Here is a 17,194-nt window from a genome sequence, read left to right on the forward strand (position 1 = left end):
AAATACAGAAGCAGGCAGGGAGTTCCAGAATTTACTAAAGCCAGGAGGTATTCTCAAATATTTCTGCGTCTTATCTCTGCTATTTTTAACAGTCTCTGGAAAAAGTGATTAGTATTTCCAAGACAACTTTTAAAGAATTACGAGCTTATTATAATGAGTTTGAGTCTTCCTCCACTCTCTCTCTCTCTCTCTCTCTCTCTCTCTCTCTCTCTCTCTTATGGAGCAAACTTAAAAAGCTAATGATAAATTTATAGAAATCAGTGAGAACACACACACACACACACACACACACACACACACACACACAGAGAGAGAGAGAGAGAGAGAGAGAGAGAGAGAGAGAGAGAGAGAGAGAGAGAGAGAGAGAGAGAGAGACTCACAAACTCAATATAATAATAAGAAAAAAAAGGTTAGAGTTTCACAAGCACGTAAATACATTAACTGATGGTCTGAGGTTTGATCATCTTGACTCTGTCGCTGACGTACGAGAGAGAAAAGAAAGCACTGTATATAAGTAGAAGACTCGGTCACTGAAGCGTGTTGAGCATCCGTCAACTCACCCAGTTCAGAATGTTTGGCAAAATAATCAGGTATTATTTGGCACAAGTAAGTGAAAGAAAAAGAAAAGGAAAAAAAAAAAGAAATTAATAAATATGAAAGGAAGCGAACTGCTGAAACAAACAACTTTCCCTCTTTTAATTTAAACGTAAACCTTTTATGACTCGATAGTACAGTATTGTCATCCATCCGTGAAAATGTGGTACTGTTAACCATCTATGACGACGCAACATGCTAGGCTTCACGCTACCTCCCGTACCCAGAGAGGTGCACGGTGGTTGGTTGCTGGGTGGAGATGAACACAGCGGAACATCCTTCATGTAGTCAATAACGGCTGGTATTGGCTCTGATTTTATGCGTATGGATGGTCGGTCACTAGTCCGGTGTGGTGGATCTCGCCTTACGTGAGGGGCGCGGCAGCAGACCCAAGTCCCCGGCATGGTACTGGACTTGCCCACTGCCTTCCCGACGACCCTCTTTCTGAACATCGTCATCACGCCCACCACCGCCTTGAGCCACTGTAGGTGGGGACGGATGTGCAGGCTCGGTTGTGGCATACAGCTGAGCTTGCTCTGCTGAGGTGAGCAGCGTAACCAGTTGCTGCAGGATGGCACCTGTGGCCTCTACTTCCTTCGTCGTCTCACTCTGTACAAAATGGAGGAAATTAATACGTACGCAGTGACGTGCAAAATTCACTGTGATAATTACTTATGAGATACAACACTTCTATGTGATAAAAACACTAGAAAAGGGTAAGAGAGAGAGAGAGAGAGAGAGAGAGAGAGAGAGAGAGAGTCTAGGGAGGGGAGCCCACTGAGAGTGCCAATCCCTAAAGGAAGGCCTAAAGGATCATCCGAAATGGGAGGATAAGTGTTTTGAAATCTCTTTATTGAAGGAATTTAAGTTATAGGAAGGAATGAATATAGAAACAGGCACATAATGCAGCGTACAATTAGCGAGGCGCCGGATGGAAGATCCCATGTAATATTTTGAGTACATAATTATGGGTACGATTGTCATGTGATGCTTAATCATTCTGCACAGACCATGAGAAGGGGAGATGTTGAGATGCAGGTGTCTGCTACACACCTGGAAGGCAGCCTGATGCAGCAGAGACAAGGCCGACGTGATGGCCTCCTGCAAGGTGGAGCGAGCTGCTTCCTGCTGACGAAGGTGGCAGGCTGTCAGCTCCAGCGCCACGTCCTTCTCCACCATACGTTGTCGCAGATCACATGCTGTCTGAGTGGCGCTGTCAACTTCACTTTGAACAGCCTACAATAAAATGACAGAATTAACGACCATCGTCCTGAATAATGGTTAGTGTGATGTAATTACCAATGCTAAGGTTCGGGTCGAGTCTTGAGACAGGACAGTCATACAGTCTGCTAAGCAATGCTGTGAGCCAACACGTCACCTACTGCTCAATAAACTGTGAACATGGAAAAGGCGGGGAACGTAACTCGCATGTCACAAATGGTTCTTATTCGCTCTTATCTTATAATTCTAAAGGTAATGATTCCTTACGATATCACTAAAAGATATCTTCATCCTATCAACGCTGTAAAAGTAAGAGGAGCGATTCCTATATATAACTTTTTAAGGCCTTCCTCCTCGAAAGGCCTATACAGAGATAAATGCCTGCTTATTCATTAAGTGTGTATGGTGTGTAGTCCTGCACTGGCCTGTAGGTCACGGCGAAGCTGGGTGTTGTCCCGAGCCAGGCGATGGTAGTCCCTCCACACGCGGGCCTGCTCCTCAGCCTTCTCGGTGACTGCCTGCAACAGCCTGGCGCGCCGTTCCCCCCGGGCCGTTACCTGCCTCACCGTGTCCTGCAGCAGACCCTCACGCACCTGTCACGAGAACACGGAAGTGAAAGAACTGTGCAGTGAATGTACTCAAGGTTCTACAGGAGGTTCACTTGGGAGCTACGAGCATGATAGACTTACCGGAAAAGCTTCAGTATGTAAACTTCAATAAAAAAAAAAGCGAAGAAAGAAAAAAATAAATAGAATAAAGTAAAAAATAAGGTCATTAAGATCAGAAATTTAAAGAAACGTAAATATAGATATGACCTCAGTTATATGATGTTTTATATTTTGTTTTCAAGATCCTTGTGATTAAGTTAAATGTCGAGAGTGCGATCGCGTACAACTGATGAACATTAGGACGATTGGAAATTACTGTCTGCATGAGGATCACTGGGAAGCTTTGCTCTGGATGAAGGGCCATACATCAAACCTGTTGCATAGATATTGTACGGGAAACATACAGTCTTTATTGTTGAAAATAATCAAGAACGAAAAAAAAATACTTTCTTAAAAAAATAAACTGTATCATATTGAGCCGCAGAATATTTGACAAGAATTTCATTACCATTACTTTACTGCATCATGTGTAACGAGTATCTTAATGAGAGAAAAGGCACACATCAGGACCTTACTCATGCATGTATTTAGCTCCGGATGCTTGATTCACCTGTGAGTCGGAGAGCGCGTCCCTCAGATTATTGTTGTCTGTCCTGAGGGCGGTGATGCGGGAGCGGAATACCTCCAGCTGACGGGTGAGGGCCTCGTTCTCCTGCAGGGCGCGGCGCGTGGTGGAGTGCATCTCTGTCTGGGCGGCGCGGCGCAGGTCCTCCGTGATCCTGGTGATGCGGGCTTCTAGTTCTGCTCGCTGGGCAGCCGCCTCCACCAGCGACGCCCTCTCCAGGTAACTCACCTGAGGAAGGCATTTTTATTAGTGAATTTTACTGAATGTGTGTGTGTGTGTGTGTGTGTGTGTGTGTGTGTGTGTGTGTGTGTGTAGGGGATAACGAGCACTTGCATGGAGGGCAAATTGCATCGCCTAGATCAGCGAAGTAAATATCACTACCTTTGTACAATTTTACTGGTGCCAGAAGCTGAACTGATGGATTTGTCAGAAGCTTCGGTGAAGGTGATGAACGTACATCAAGTGAGGAGGACGCCGACGTCAAGTCTTTCCCGATACTCCAGCGGCTCATCAAGGGTTCTCGTGCCTAATGATGGAAGCGTCAACGACTAGACTTCTAATAAGAGGGTAAGGGTGCCGTACACTTGTCCTTTCAGTCAATAAGATAGGTCTCAGATATCAACCACAGCCTCTCTTGCGATGATTTTTATTACGTAGTATATATGTTTTCTTTGCTAATGAGATGTTAGATAGCTGCAGCAGGCATTACGGGGGCTCTCAACACAGAATTAGTACTGACACGATAAAGAGGATAAAATGAGGACATGGAAACAAAATATCTATGAATGTAGAAATAACTTTTTAAAGGTTACGAGTCTGTTCCACACCTATATGATGCAATATTGGCTCTCTGAAAAGTGATATAGTTACATATGGTGCAGCAAACGTTTCCCGTAGTGACAGGAATTGCTGGGTCTCTGCGCCCCACCGACAACCGTGGAGTGCGAGGGGGACTAATTAAGATCCAACATCTCTAACAGGGTTACCCTCGCAATCTCAGAGTGGCAGGAGATTAAAGCCTCCCTTTCAAAGAGTGTCTTTCTGGTCTCACCACACTTACACTTCATTTCCCGATGCTAAACTTCCTCGCCATACCTGCCTCTAGGCACTGCCCTCCCACCACCCAGGGCCAGACCAGGTCATGTGTGAGGGAGGCTCCCTCTTTGGCAAGATGACTCTCCTTCAGTACATATTAATTTCTAATTTAATAACATTATCAATTTATTTCACACAAAAGAGAAGCGTTCTCCTTGTAAACTATGGTCAAAGACTTGTGACGACAACCTCAATACTGTTAACAAGTCTTGTCCGCTACTCAGTGTTCTTCGCCTTACGGTCGCCTACTTCATGTCAGAAATAGTCAGAACTCTCTCATGGGCGTGACAAAGTCGATCCTGCACCACTCGCTAGGGTTTCCCTTATCATGAACCAAGGTTTCTGCTTCCAAGATGTGAACACCGTGGCCACACGATATTTTTTCAAGAAATACGAAAATAAGCTGTGGGTTACCAGGGAATTTGAAATGACGTTATTTTGTCATGCATTAAGAGCAGTACAATACACTTTTTTTTTCAATTTCAAGCTGTCACAGTCTGCAATATTCATTTAAGATATGGGACGGTATAGTACTTTGTATTAAACTTTCTACCTTTCATGTGAACAAATATTCTTGAGAACCTGGTTGATTATCTCTGTGGCCTTGGAAAGTAATTATGGTGAGAGAGCGAATCATTTCAGAATACCTACGTAAGGAAACTAGTACTCTTCACCTTTTCCTTGTGTTCCTCTCTGCTGGTGGCAAGCTCCTCCTCCAGGCCCGACAGCTTGCCCTCCAACTCCTCCTTGTGCTGCCGGAACTCCTCGAGGCTCTCCAGCTTGCGGGTCAGTGCAATGATCTTGTCGTTGAGGTCCAATCGGGTGTTCTCGGCGTCCTTGGCGAGGGTGGCCAGCCGCTCCTGTGGTGGGGAGGGAAGGGAATAAGGAGAGGATTAAATGACTAATTGGATTTCTGAGTCGCAATAGCGAGGTCATACAATGCCGTGTTAGGGAGGCACGCACTCGGGTAGGCGGCGAGCTAAGTAAATAGATAAAGCAGATAGATAATTGATGTATAGATGGATAGACAGACATACAGGTAGATAGACAGGCATATAAATAGGTAAATAGATAGGTAGATAGATACATACATACGTAAATGGTTGGAGAGATAGGTAACAGATGAACAAATTTATTGAGAGAAAGATAGGTAAACGTCTGCTTTTTTCTTCTACCAAAACAGCTGTTATTGTACAACGGCATTATATCACGAGGTGATCACTCTCTTCGTTCTCTGGACAGTAAGGAAACTCACTATTTAATGACTGAACATCTGGAATGTGTTACCTCCATACACATGTGGTTTGTGTCATTAGCATAGGTGACATTGCCTCGTGGCGGATTTCTGAACCCCTAGCAGCTGTTAATTGTCGAAACACTGCGTGTATAACTGATGTGATTATGATTAACAAGTACTGATGAGCCATTGTAGTACGCTGAGACCTTGTAACGTCCACCTTGTAACGTCGAAGAAGGGAGCCGACTTACTAACATCCATCTGTTCGTAAAAAGACACTAATGTACAACAAGTCATGTCGACGCTGTTTTGTGTAGTTAATAGTTTGACCTTCGTCATAGCCTTGCGATGCTGATAATGTCTATTTGCGAATTCTTTTTATTTTGAAATGGTGGAATAAGTTTACATATATAACTGTCTTTTTAAGGTCACTGAAAAATAACAATTATATAATCATGAATAAACCTCACCTCGTACTGCTGCTGCTCTGCCTCTTTCGCCTTCACCAGTCCAGCCAGACGACTCCGCAACTCCTCCACCTCGTCGCTTGTCGAGGACAGCCTGCGAGGGGCCAGGCAGCGGGGGTCAGCAGTGCTTCACGTTGCTGCGCCGCTCTCGGTTACTATACGATCTCACACATTCATCACTTGAAGTGAAGGATTAATACAAGAAGGATACTGTGGATGCATGTGAAAGGGCATAAGATAGAAGGAATATATTAAATGAAAGAAACAAGGCTAACCTGGCCTTGAGAAAGTTGATCACATCGGTCTTGTCTCGCATAAGAAGATCATACTGGCTCCTGGCGTGACTTTCCGCCTCCACCAGCTGTTCGCAGCGGATGGTGGCTCGCTTCAGCTTGACCTCCAGTCCCTGCCGAGAGTATAGAGGAAGGCAGGGATGCCAGACTGTGGTATGGAAGTGAAGTGAGTTTTTACAAAGACATATTCCCGCCTACAATTATGTACTATGAAAAATATGGAAAAATTACTAAGCTTCATATTGAAAGAAGTTTTTGAATCAAAGTAATAAAGAAAAAAAAAGAAAGAAAAGAACTGTTAACATTAATATGTTATCAAAGTGCTGGCTTACTCCTGCTTTCAAGACTTCTTTACCACTGTTAAACGCTACACTGCTCATACTGATGCCACAGTCTTAATCTTACTCTCCTATCGGTGTCACTATCACCATTATATTTTTTCTTTACTGAGAGTGTGCCGCGGCTACAGGTAAGAACTGACAACACCTGTTCGCTGAGGGGACGTAAACGAGTTAGGACGGTGGAGTATTTTGCATAACACCTTTACTGGCTCAACACTCCTATAGTTACTGCACACTCGCTATTCCCACCGCCACAGCTGCGACCATCACCATCACCACCACCAACACCATAAACACATCACTACCAGCACCACCAACATAAACACATCACCATCAACACAGACACAAAACCACATACCAATAACCACTACTGCCACACGTTTACCACCATTACCACCAACACATGACCACCACAATCACAGATTTACAACCATCATCATCATCAGTACCACCATCACCACCACCATCACCAATACCCACTCACGTGTATCTGGTTGAGGTAAAAATGCTTGTCCAGTTCTGAAATGGCTTCCTTCTGCTCTCCTTCTTCCTCTTCCTCTCCTTTATCCTTCTTCTTGCCTCCCTTCTTCTTGCCGCCTTTTTTTCCGCCTTTCGGTGCCATCCTTTCTTCACTTCTAGGATGGAATAAGAGAAAGTGTTTGTATTAACATACATACTCATAATAATGTAGTGTATATGATATTATGTACTCTCTCTCTCTCTCTCTCTCTCTCTCTCTCTCTCTCTGGTTAATAATAAATCAGGTTAGTGAAGGATATTGAATTTTCCTCCTTTGTGTGCACACGACGTTACACATCAGCACGGCAGTCGTTGTTTTGAGCGTGCTGCTCCAGCGAGGCTCCGGTTGCTGCGGCTGTGGCCTTTTCTTGGCACGGGAACGTCAAAAAAGATAAAAGAAAACAGGTCGTTTAAAAGTCTCAGTGAAGGACGAACATGATTACATTTCACTGTCTTGAAAGACTGGCTTAGATTCATTGCAATTTACGTGACTATATTGTTGGAATTGCTTGATTCTAGCTTTCCAACCTTTTAAGAATTTGAATTTTTTTTTCTTTTTGTGAAAACATCAAGGTAGTCATGTGATGAAATTGGTTAAACTGATTTGTATCCTTGCCTATTCACTCTTTCCGGAGAGCGACGTAGGAGCAATTTGGTCTTCATTCTTTTCCTTCAGTACTAAGCTTTGAAAAATCACACCTTCAAAGTATTATGGATCTCCTTTTGAATACGTTTAGAAATCTTCACTCAACCTTCCTTCTCAAACCAGTGTTACCCATCGCACTTCATGATTCCCACAGTCATGGCTATGCTATCACAAGGAAGTGTTGTATTACAGCATCAACTTTAGATAAACAGATCCTAATTAGTTTATGGAGTACATTAATACTGAGTAATTGGAGTGGAAAAACAGTCGATACTATGAAGACTTTTAAGTGTATCTGACTGAATGCGGCTGGTCCAGAGTCTTCCAGGAATGTGCTATGCCATGCAGGATCAAGCCAGGCAGAGTCAAGGTGACCAAACTCCTCCTCGGCCGCCGCGATCGTTACGACTTTATTGCTTATGAGTCACATAGCTTGAGTGTCTTTTTTGGGTTCGATCCCCAGCTGTTCAGTCTTTTAGGCCAATACTCTTTTGTTAGGATTCTCGGTTTTTTAGGATTACGTTTTTTGTTAATTACACAACCAGGTATGTTCTAAATTTGATTAATAAGATTTGACTCATGTGAGAGGTTCAGGATTCTTTAAGTTACCTTCTCAGGTGTTAAGTGTGTGTCTCTTTCCTACTCCCGCTATCTTGTAGATGCAGTCTACTCACCTGTCTGGCCTGGAGCTAAATACGTGGGATGAGGGAGCCGAGTGAGTCTGGTAGCAAGTATCAAAATTGTTTACACGTTGCTATGGCGACCGACGACCTGGTCGCGATAATCATCTTGCTCACGGGACGGTCTTGATTTTTATTTTGTTTTGTTTAAGTTTTCCAGCTAACGATGGCGCCATATGCTACAGCGATTAAGGAATGTATCAGAATATAATTAAGGGACCGAGTAATCGTTCCCAGTAGCAGGGGAGGTCCAAGACGATCAGGAATTGCTCCTCGCATCACATGGTTGTATACACAGTCAGCGAACACTAAACTAACATTGGAGTCACGTTTCTGCTTGCACGTGGCTGCCCCTTGTGAAGAGAGAGAGAGAGAGAGAGAGAGAGAGAGAGAGAGAGAGAGAGAGAGAGAGAGAGAGAGAGAGACTGTGGGGTGATGGTGCCGTACGATGCCACTCTTGGTGACGCTCTTGGTAACGTCCATTGTGACTTCCTAAAATATTGCCCTTAGTAATACCCTTAGTAACGCCCTACGATTCTGCCCTTGGTGACACCCTTGGTGTTGGATACGTACAGCACATGAGGAGCACGACACCACCAGCATCACCACCACCAATATCAGTAGGAGCAGGAGCCATGGGTATCTAAAGGGACTGCATCACACACACACACACACACGCTCTCTCACACACACACGCTCTCTCACACACACATAGACACACACACACACACACACACACACACACACACACACACACACACACACACACACACACACACACTGTTAAAAGGATAGCGGGGTTTTGATCGTTAATCATATACCAATAAAGCGGAGATGTGTACACAAAACACAGATATATACATGCATTAAATAACTGGTTATGTCATATTTTCATAGGAATACACGCTTAACATTTTTCCATAACTTGCAGTAATTCTACTCTATTCAGTCTTACAAGCAGAGATGGAACAACTGATTCGAGTCATTCAACGGCACATACTCATTATTTGTTCAGTCAGAGACGCACAGAGTCATGAATCTAATTTTTGTAAAGTAGCGCAGAACACTATGACTTTCGATTGCCTCTTCCTACTGTTGGTACTATACTGTATACCTGAGTGAAACTGTTTCATTCTAAATCAGAAGCACGAAACGCCCAACATGATCATATTGATAAACATTCATCCGACGATGAAGTGTGAGTGAAATGCAGACTGCGGTCATAATAACTTCTAGAGAGACACCTGAACTTGTAGAAATCACAAGGAGAACCGATGGAAATAAATAATAGAGTCCGCTTCAAAACTGAGACGAATCAGCGTTTCACTACGATTCGAAGCACGGTGAGCTCTTTTCCCTCCTCAGCCATATACTGTAGCTGCGTCATTAGTGAGGCGCGAGTGAGTTTGAGTCTTCCTATCCTTTACTTTTTGCGTAGTCTCTTCAGAATATACCAGCACATCTTACGTCCTGAGGGTGAGGTCCTCTCCGCCTGTGTCCGTCCCTCGAGTCTGGTCGAGTTGAAAGTAAGTTCAGCAGTCACTGGATAAATCATGATTGTGTTTTGGCCTCAACACGTTATTTTGTGTTAAATTGCCATCTTTTTTCTGTCTTATTTATTCATTAATTTATTATCTCCTTCTTGTGATATACATACATCTTTCTTTTTATGTAGATAATCGTATCATAATATTGTTCTTCTATCTTTGGACATTTTATTTTGATTCTTTCGAATTCCGAGCCATTTTATTTCCTTTATTTCCAGGCTTTTATGTAGCCTAATCTGATGTGTTTCTCAACTTTGTCATCGTTGTATATTTCAGACATTTTCCCATTTTGGTAAACTTTCTTAATTTATATTTCACTTCACCGTATGCTGTTTCCTCTAGTTTCAGTTACACATTCAGTACAGATTAGATTCTCAGCAACTAATAGTGAGCAATGTGTTTTAGTTACCAATCCAGTCTTGTCAGGGAAAGAAATGCAGTCATGGCCACCACTCGGAGATAAGCGCTAATAATTATCACGAGTAGAAAGAAAGACGGGTGGCAATGGTGGTGTGTCCCGTGGTAGGCTGCGCGATGGCGGAGGTTGTGGTGTGACGAGTGTAATCACGCAGATTGTTTGATAACTTCTCTTCCGCGCGACGTGTACCCAGTCAAGACGTTAAGCGCTGAATCCTTGTTGGCAAGCTAAATCCTCAGGCTGCGATGTGAGGATACGTGGGACGCTAAGGGGAGGGAGAGGAATGGACAGAGGACGAAAAGACAGCGCTTGTGTGCATTTAGATTCTCTTATCTTTTCTCAATTTGATCTGAGTGTTACGTTTTCCTCAGTGATTTTTCTTAATATTTTCGTTCTCCTTATCTCTCCATTGTCCATCTCGTCATCTCCTATGTCTTTGACCTTAGCCTCGTGATTGTCATCTCCGTTCTAAGGGAAGGGATGAGAATCTGTCAAGGTGTGTTCAGTAATGTCGATAGCATTGTACTACTGCCGCTATACTCTTGCTGCTGCTGCTGCTGGGCTGCACTTTGCTTGCCAAATTACCAATGTTCTCCAAGTTATCTATCACAGGTCTTAAGATCATTTAGTCATTTAGTCTTCCTTCCTAATGTTAACAATACAACACGTAACACGCGCCAGTGAGACAAGAGAACGAGCAAGTGTTTCTATCAACTATGTAGATATAGTCTTTCTAAGAATAGTATTATTTCGTGCTTTGTTGAGAATTTGAGTGAAAAATGTCTCTCTATCGGTTGAGCACGTAACTGACAAAAGTGGACTGACCGAAGTACTTCAGTTGCTAGACAAACCGCGTGTTGAATTTTGATTCTTCCACCTTTTTGTTTTATTGAAGTTCCCAAAGTTGCTTCTTTTTGATAACACACACACACACACACACACACACACACACACACACACACACACACACACACATGTAAGCAGTGTAAGAAAATGCCAGTGATTCAAATCCAGTCAGCCTTCACCCACACCCAGACTCACTCGCATGCTCTCTAGGCCACTGGTTTTCCTTCCATGCATTGTATATTCTCTGCACAAACTCTTATATCACACATCTTAACGGCACATCACCACAGCATCCACCGCGACCACTCTTCCAGCCACAGCACACGGCGAGCTTGACACATGAGCGAGTCTCCGCGTGAGTGAGCGTGATCGTGAGTGCGCAGGCGGGGCTGGTGGAGGGAGGAGAGGGAGGGTGTGTGAAGGTCTGGCACTGGAGTCTAGTTCTGCAGTGCGTCCTGAGAGGATGGTCCGGTGCCGCTGCCTGTCTGCTCGGCACTCACTGGCACCCTCGTCCTCATTCAGTGCCGGCCGTTGCTTGGTGCCCGCCGTGCCCGCCCTCACAGAATAAGCTTAGCGATTGTCTTCTGAATCTGTGAGGCGTATGTGTCTAATATAAGAGTAAGTTGTTCCTTGAAAGTAGAACGATAATAAAATACTCGGTTTATGGACTTAGTCGCGTCAGAGTGGATGCAGTACTCAGTCACTAGTGGTCGCAGGCTATTCCCTGCTTGCACGGAGCAGCCCAGTCATGATGGTACCGTAGCAGCTACTCACGATGCACAGTTACCGCCACAAAATCAACAAGTCATGGGCAACAGGTACTTGAGCATCTAAGTACCCGTGCGAGCTGTCTTCGCTCGCTGCGTGGCGACTTGTTTACCAGCGGGATCCTCTGCCAGCCTTGGGTTGTGCTGAGTGCCATCGTGTTCTGCTGAAGAAGACAAGGGTGTATAGGGTTCCCTGTACAAGTCACTTTGTAAACTGCAACACGGTACTTTTTCACAGAAACAAAAATCATCAGAGACAATCTATTCCACTATTACATTACTGTGTGTGTGTGTGTGTGTGTGTGTGTGTGTAAATTTTATTGATAACAGAAGCGAAAAAATGTTTAATGCAAATGTTGAATATCAAATATATTACTGCAAAGCCTGAAGCGTCTCTCTCTCTCTCTCTCTCTCTCTCTCTCTCTCTCTCTCTCTCTCTAACACACACACACACACACACACACGCACACGCACACTTAAATGAGGAACTCTCTAAATCGTGAACGGAATATGAAAACATATCATTCATAAACCATGCAACAATAGAATTAGTTTTGATATTAGTATTAGTATTAGTAGCATTATTATTATTATTATTGTTATTATTACTATTATTATTATTATTATTATTATTATTATTATTATTATTATTATTATTATTATTATTATTATTATTATTATTATTATTATTATTATTATTATTATTATTAGTAGTAGTAGTAGTAGTAGTAGTAGTAGTAGTAGTAGTAGTAGTAGTAGTAGTAGTAGTAGTAGTAGTAGTAGTAGTAGTAGTAGTAGTAGTAGTAGTAGTAGTAGTAGTAGTAGTAGTAGTAGTAGTAGTAGTAGTAGTAGCAGCAGCAGTAGTGGTAGTAGTAGTAGTAGTAGTAATGCATAGATAGAAAGATAAACAAGAATGTCAATAACTTTAACTAGCAGAAACTAGGCCTGTCCTTTGCCTCGCCTCCGTCCTTCAGTCCTCCATGCCTGGGTTACGCTCACTCATCCGCCGCCTGCTTACTGTTGGCTCACCGCAGCAAGTATATCGCTCAGAATTTCCTGTGATATATCGTCAGCATACTTTCAGCTGTATCTTCTTATGTCTTGGTGCCATTAACTCCTTACGTGATGTATCGTGTTTCTGAACGTCTCTCTCTCTCTCTCTCTCTCTCTCTCTCTCTCTCTCTCTCTCTCTCTCTCTCTCTCTCTCTCAACACATTAAACTTAAACGTTCTTAGTAACGCTACCCTCGCAAACGTTCAGCTTGTAATAATTCTAAGCTGAGTTATATATGATTTGAACATAACCTTTCACTTTTAACCTACTTTTCCACCCATAAGTAAGGTCAGCTTGGGTTGATTTAGGTCTCATTAAGTTGGATTGGTATACGTCAGTTGAATATAAGCCTTACAACCCTCGTGGTTATAAGGTTTATTCTGCTTTGTCTTTTAAATGTTAGGTTAGGTTATGTTGAGTTGATACAGATCACATTAGATTAAGTTAGGTTGGTATACGTCATCATCATCAGCCTTCACAATTCTGTCATACATCAGCGTTACTTCGTCTTCCATTTCTCTTCCTCCGCTACTCGATGCCACTGGGCGCGAGTCGTATGCCTCCTTGACGCTGGTAGTGGGGCGTAAGGGCGTCAGCGTCGCTTGACTGGATACACCACAAAGCGTTCCTGCACCGGTGATTCAAACGCGGGGTGGCTGGGAACCTTTATTTTTTTTTAAACAATGAAGGGCTGGCCAAGACGCTCCCTGGATTTTGAGTGTGCTGGGAGATCGTTGTAGGACGTGAAAGGAAAATACAAACCAGTGAAGATACCTGTTGATAATACAAATGTGTATATTATGATGATAACAATGGCAGGAAAGAAATGGAGAAATGAAGTGAACGTAAAGGGAGATAGATGATTGGATGATTGTTTTCTGTTGTCTCTGGAGTTCTGTGTACGAAATTACTGGGAAAATACGAGACTTGATTTGCTCTGCTACAAAAAAAAAAAAAAAGTCGTAAACAAGCAGTACGTTTTCATCTGATCAGTCTGGTTTACTTTCCTCGCCATACCTTCACAATAGCCAATGTTAGGTCTTTTTTTTTTTTTCTTATCCATGGTCATCCTTTGCGAACATTCATAGCACTGTGATTGTTTCCGTGAACACGCACAATAAAAAGAGGAAGAAGAAGAAAGAAAAGAGGTTAATTCTGTATTTCTGTTTGAAGGACAAGAGTTTAAAGGACTGTAGTATGTAGATAAAAAGTTGGTGATTATGAGGAGCATTATTTGGCAATGAAAGGGTTGTAATAATGACTACAAGTTAATGCAAATGTGTAATTGAACGCTGAGTAAAGGTGTGAGGGAACGAATTTATAAAAGCTGATATAAAGAGATACAAGACAGTGCTACTTCTCCCTCTACTGACGCAAAGAACATCCATGTCTAGCACAATCAAGAAATAAAGAATGAAATAGAAATACCCTAAAAGTAGAAGAGAATAAGAACGAGTGATCCTTTGTTCGTCAATAATTCTCAGAGTCCTATTTATATCTTAAGACTCACGCCTGTATTCAGAAACGTATTTGCTCTCTCGGCAGAAATGTTTGTAATGGCCACAGCGATCATTTGACGGATTCTTACGAGCGTTTCTGCTGCTAATAATGTAGAAGTCTTTTTAATCTACCACAAGACACATAGAAACGCCTAAAAAAATGCATACAACTTCAAATAGAGGCTTTTTTAAGGTAGTGGAGGTGAGGTGCATCAATATTTCAGAGTATGAGCCTTACCGTGGAGTCACAAATAACAACATGATAATATACGTAGGTTTGTGTATGTTCACGCTCGCCGCCCACCTTCCGATATCCTACACCTTCACCAGCGCCCCACGTCTCCTCCTCCTCCTCCTCCTCCTCCTCCTCCTCCTCCTCCTCCTCCTCCTCCTCCTCCTCCTACTCCTCCTCCCCGCCCGCAACCCGACCAGATGGCTCACTTTATTTGTTTTTCCAGTATTTTTTTCTCTCTCTGTCTTTTTTTTTTTTTCTTTTCTTTTCCTTCCTTCCCTCCCTCTCTTCAGATGCCTTGACGTGATGGCCTTTCCCAGAAGTCTCTTGTTTTTCTCCTACACTCGATGTTTAATTATTTTTTGTCCCTTCGTTTTCGACACCACACACACACACACACACACACACACACACACACACACACACACACACACACACACACACACACACACACACACACACACACACTCTCTCTCTCTCTCTCTCTCTCTCTCTCTCTCTCTCTCTCTCTCTCTCTCTCTCTCTCTCTCTCTTTCTCCGACTAAAACCCTAAATGGTGCGTCTTTTCCTCTCCCAGTCTCCCTTGGGAACTGTCTTTCCTTTCATCTCAACACAAATATAGTTTTTCACCCTCAGTCTTTCTTTACAAACCTCCATTCTACTTTTCTCTCTTGTTTCATTCCTTTTTTTTCCCTAGCTTCACTCACTCTAGCATTTTTTTCTCTCACTCACTTGTCCTCTCTCTCTCTCTCTCTCTCTCTCTCTCTCTCTCTCTCTCTCTCTCTCTCTCTCTCTCTCTCTCTCTCTCTCTCTCTCTCTCTCTCTCTCTCTCTCTCTCTCTCTCTCTCTCTCTTTTTTTTACCTTCAGCTCTTGTACCTTTCGGTTTTCCTTATTTCTTTTGGTCCCTTCTGATAGTCTTTTCTCTCTCCTAGTGTTCGTTTCTTCCTCTTGTTGGAGCCTTCTCGTGTCGCGGTGCTTCTTCACAGATTCACTCTCCTTCACTCTAGATATCACAATTCCTCATCTTTTTCTCTTCCCTCCTTCTCCTCCTTTTTTGTTTCCCTTTTGCGATCTCTTCCTTCAACCACCTGAACGTGGCCTCTTTCATCTTCGGTATATCCTTTTCAACCTCACTATTTTCCTCTTCCTCATCGGCTCCTTTCGTCTTCGGCTCAGGGGACCTACTTTCTTCTTTCATTTTCTTCCCTATTGCAGTACGTTTTGTCTTGGCTTTGTTCCTCCCTGCCACGCCCAGTCCCTCTCTATTAAACTTTCATCCCCATCTTTAGTCAGTCTTTTTTTTACTTGTGTTCTTTTCATCCAGTTTCATATAGTCGTTCCCAATGGTCTCTCTTTAAAAATATATACTGACCAGTGGATGTGAAATATTTGTTATGATTAGGAACGTCGACTCCACTCTCTCTGCACTCCCACAGCTTAGCCATTCTTTACCTGGTGTTCTTTTGGCTTACGTTCTCATCCTTAGTAAAAGTTTCCTTGTTATCCTAGCTACAGTTGTCCCTAATTGTTTCCCTTTACAATACACTGATAATAATTGTAACATGTTGTAGTTATATTGGTGAGGCTGTATGAAGTAAAAAACGAAAATATAGGAAAAATAGGAACAATGCTTAGTAAAAATGCATAATTGAACACCCGGATTTTAGTAAGCTCATTGTAGTTCTGGTAGTGGTTGAGCAAAGTCTGTGAAATAAATGGTATGATGAAGGACTGAAGGGGAAAAATCCTGCTAAATGTTGTTCCTTTGAAGTGGGAAGATAAAAGGCAAGTCACTTTACTTCTTAGGGATTCTTAATACTCCCCTGTGCAGGAAACTAAAGCTGTTCAGAGGTGGGAATACGAGGAAAGGCGCCGGGTTGGTGGACTTGCCACTAGAAGGAAAGAGGGAGTTGGGATAATGGTCAATTCCTGCGTTACGGAGATGGACAAAGTTAGAGTGGGGATGCATAGAAAGAAAGGCTTATGTAGTGCAGCTGCGTGGTTCATGGGGGAGAGATGTCTGGTTAGTGTGCGAGTTTAGAAAGTCGTGAACTTCTTGGCGAAGTGATAGGACCAGTGAAGCCTGGGTTGTTACTGCCACTCTGCCTCCTCTCCCTTTATCTCCTTGTCTACTACTGCTGGTGCTACTACTTCTACTTCTACTACTACTACTACTACTACTACTACTACTACTACTACTACTACTACTACTACTACTACTACTACTACTACTACTACTACTACTGCTTCTACTACTACTACTACTGCTACTGCTCCTGCTACTGCTGCTGCTGCTATTGCTGCTGCTGCTGCTGCTACTACTACTACTACTACTACTACTACTACTACTACTACTACTACTACTACTACTACTACACACACACACACACACACACACACACACACACACACACACACACACACACACACACACACACACACACACACACAATTACCAGACAAATAAAATCACACCAGAGTCGAGAAAGAAACCGTAACAGACGT

The 17,194-nt window shown here is 43.0% G+C and overlaps 2 protein-coding genes across 5 annotated transcripts in view; one reads left to right on the plus strand and one right to left on the minus strand.

Annotated features, from left to right (window-relative positions):
• Positions 1-383: 383 nt before the first annotated feature.
• On the minus strand, positions 384-7,109 carry LOC123514986 (cilia- and flagella-associated protein 157-like). Its single transcript, XM_045273293.1, has 8 exons — positions 6,966-7,109; positions 6,123-6,253; positions 5,851-5,941; positions 4,818-5,003; positions 3,034-3,276; positions 2,241-2,408; positions 1,648-1,830; positions 384-1,203 (listed from the first exon to the last, which is right to left on the minus strand). The coding sequence occupies exons 1-8, from the start codon at positions 7,101-7,103 to the stop codon at positions 934-936; spliced, it is 1,410 nt and encodes a 469-aa protein (XP_045129228.1). The 5' UTR covers positions 7,104-7,109; the 3' UTR covers positions 384-933.
• Positions 7,110-11,588: 4,479 nt separating this feature from the next.
• LOC123514788 (atrial natriuretic peptide receptor 1-like) overlaps positions 11,589-17,194 on the plus strand; it is a 491,631-nt gene continuing 486,025 nt past the window's right edge. For all 4 annotated transcript variants that reach the window (XM_045272955.1, XM_045272962.1, XM_045272960.1 and 1 more), the window contains exon 1: positions 11,589-11,755. The gene's annotated coding sequence lies outside the window, so the exon portion shown is untranslated. The remainder of the gene's footprint in view (positions 11,756-17,194) is intronic.

This window comes from Portunus trituberculatus, chromosome 38 (assembly GCF_017591435.1).
Source record: "Portunus trituberculatus isolate SZX2019 chromosome 38, ASM1759143v1, whole genome shotgun sequence".
Taxonomy (NCBI): domain Eukaryota; kingdom Metazoa; phylum Arthropoda; class Malacostraca; order Decapoda; family Portunidae; genus Portunus; species Portunus trituberculatus.

Bases quoted from the DNA above. Each gene is read 5' to 3' on its own strand.
- LOC123514986 (XM_045273293.1), bottom strand. From the start codon at position 7,103: ATGGCACCGAAAGGCGGAAAAAAAGGCGGCAAGAAGAAGGGAGGCAAG. The intron at 5,942-6,122 runs GTTAGCCTTGTT...GGCCCCTCGCAG, and splicing joins ATCAACTTTCTCAAGGCCAG to GCTGTCCTCGACAAGCGACG. The intron at 2,409-3,033 runs GTGAATCAAGCA...TTCTCGTGACAG, and splicing joins ACGCGCTCTCCGACTCACAG to GTGCGTGAGGGTCTGCTGCA.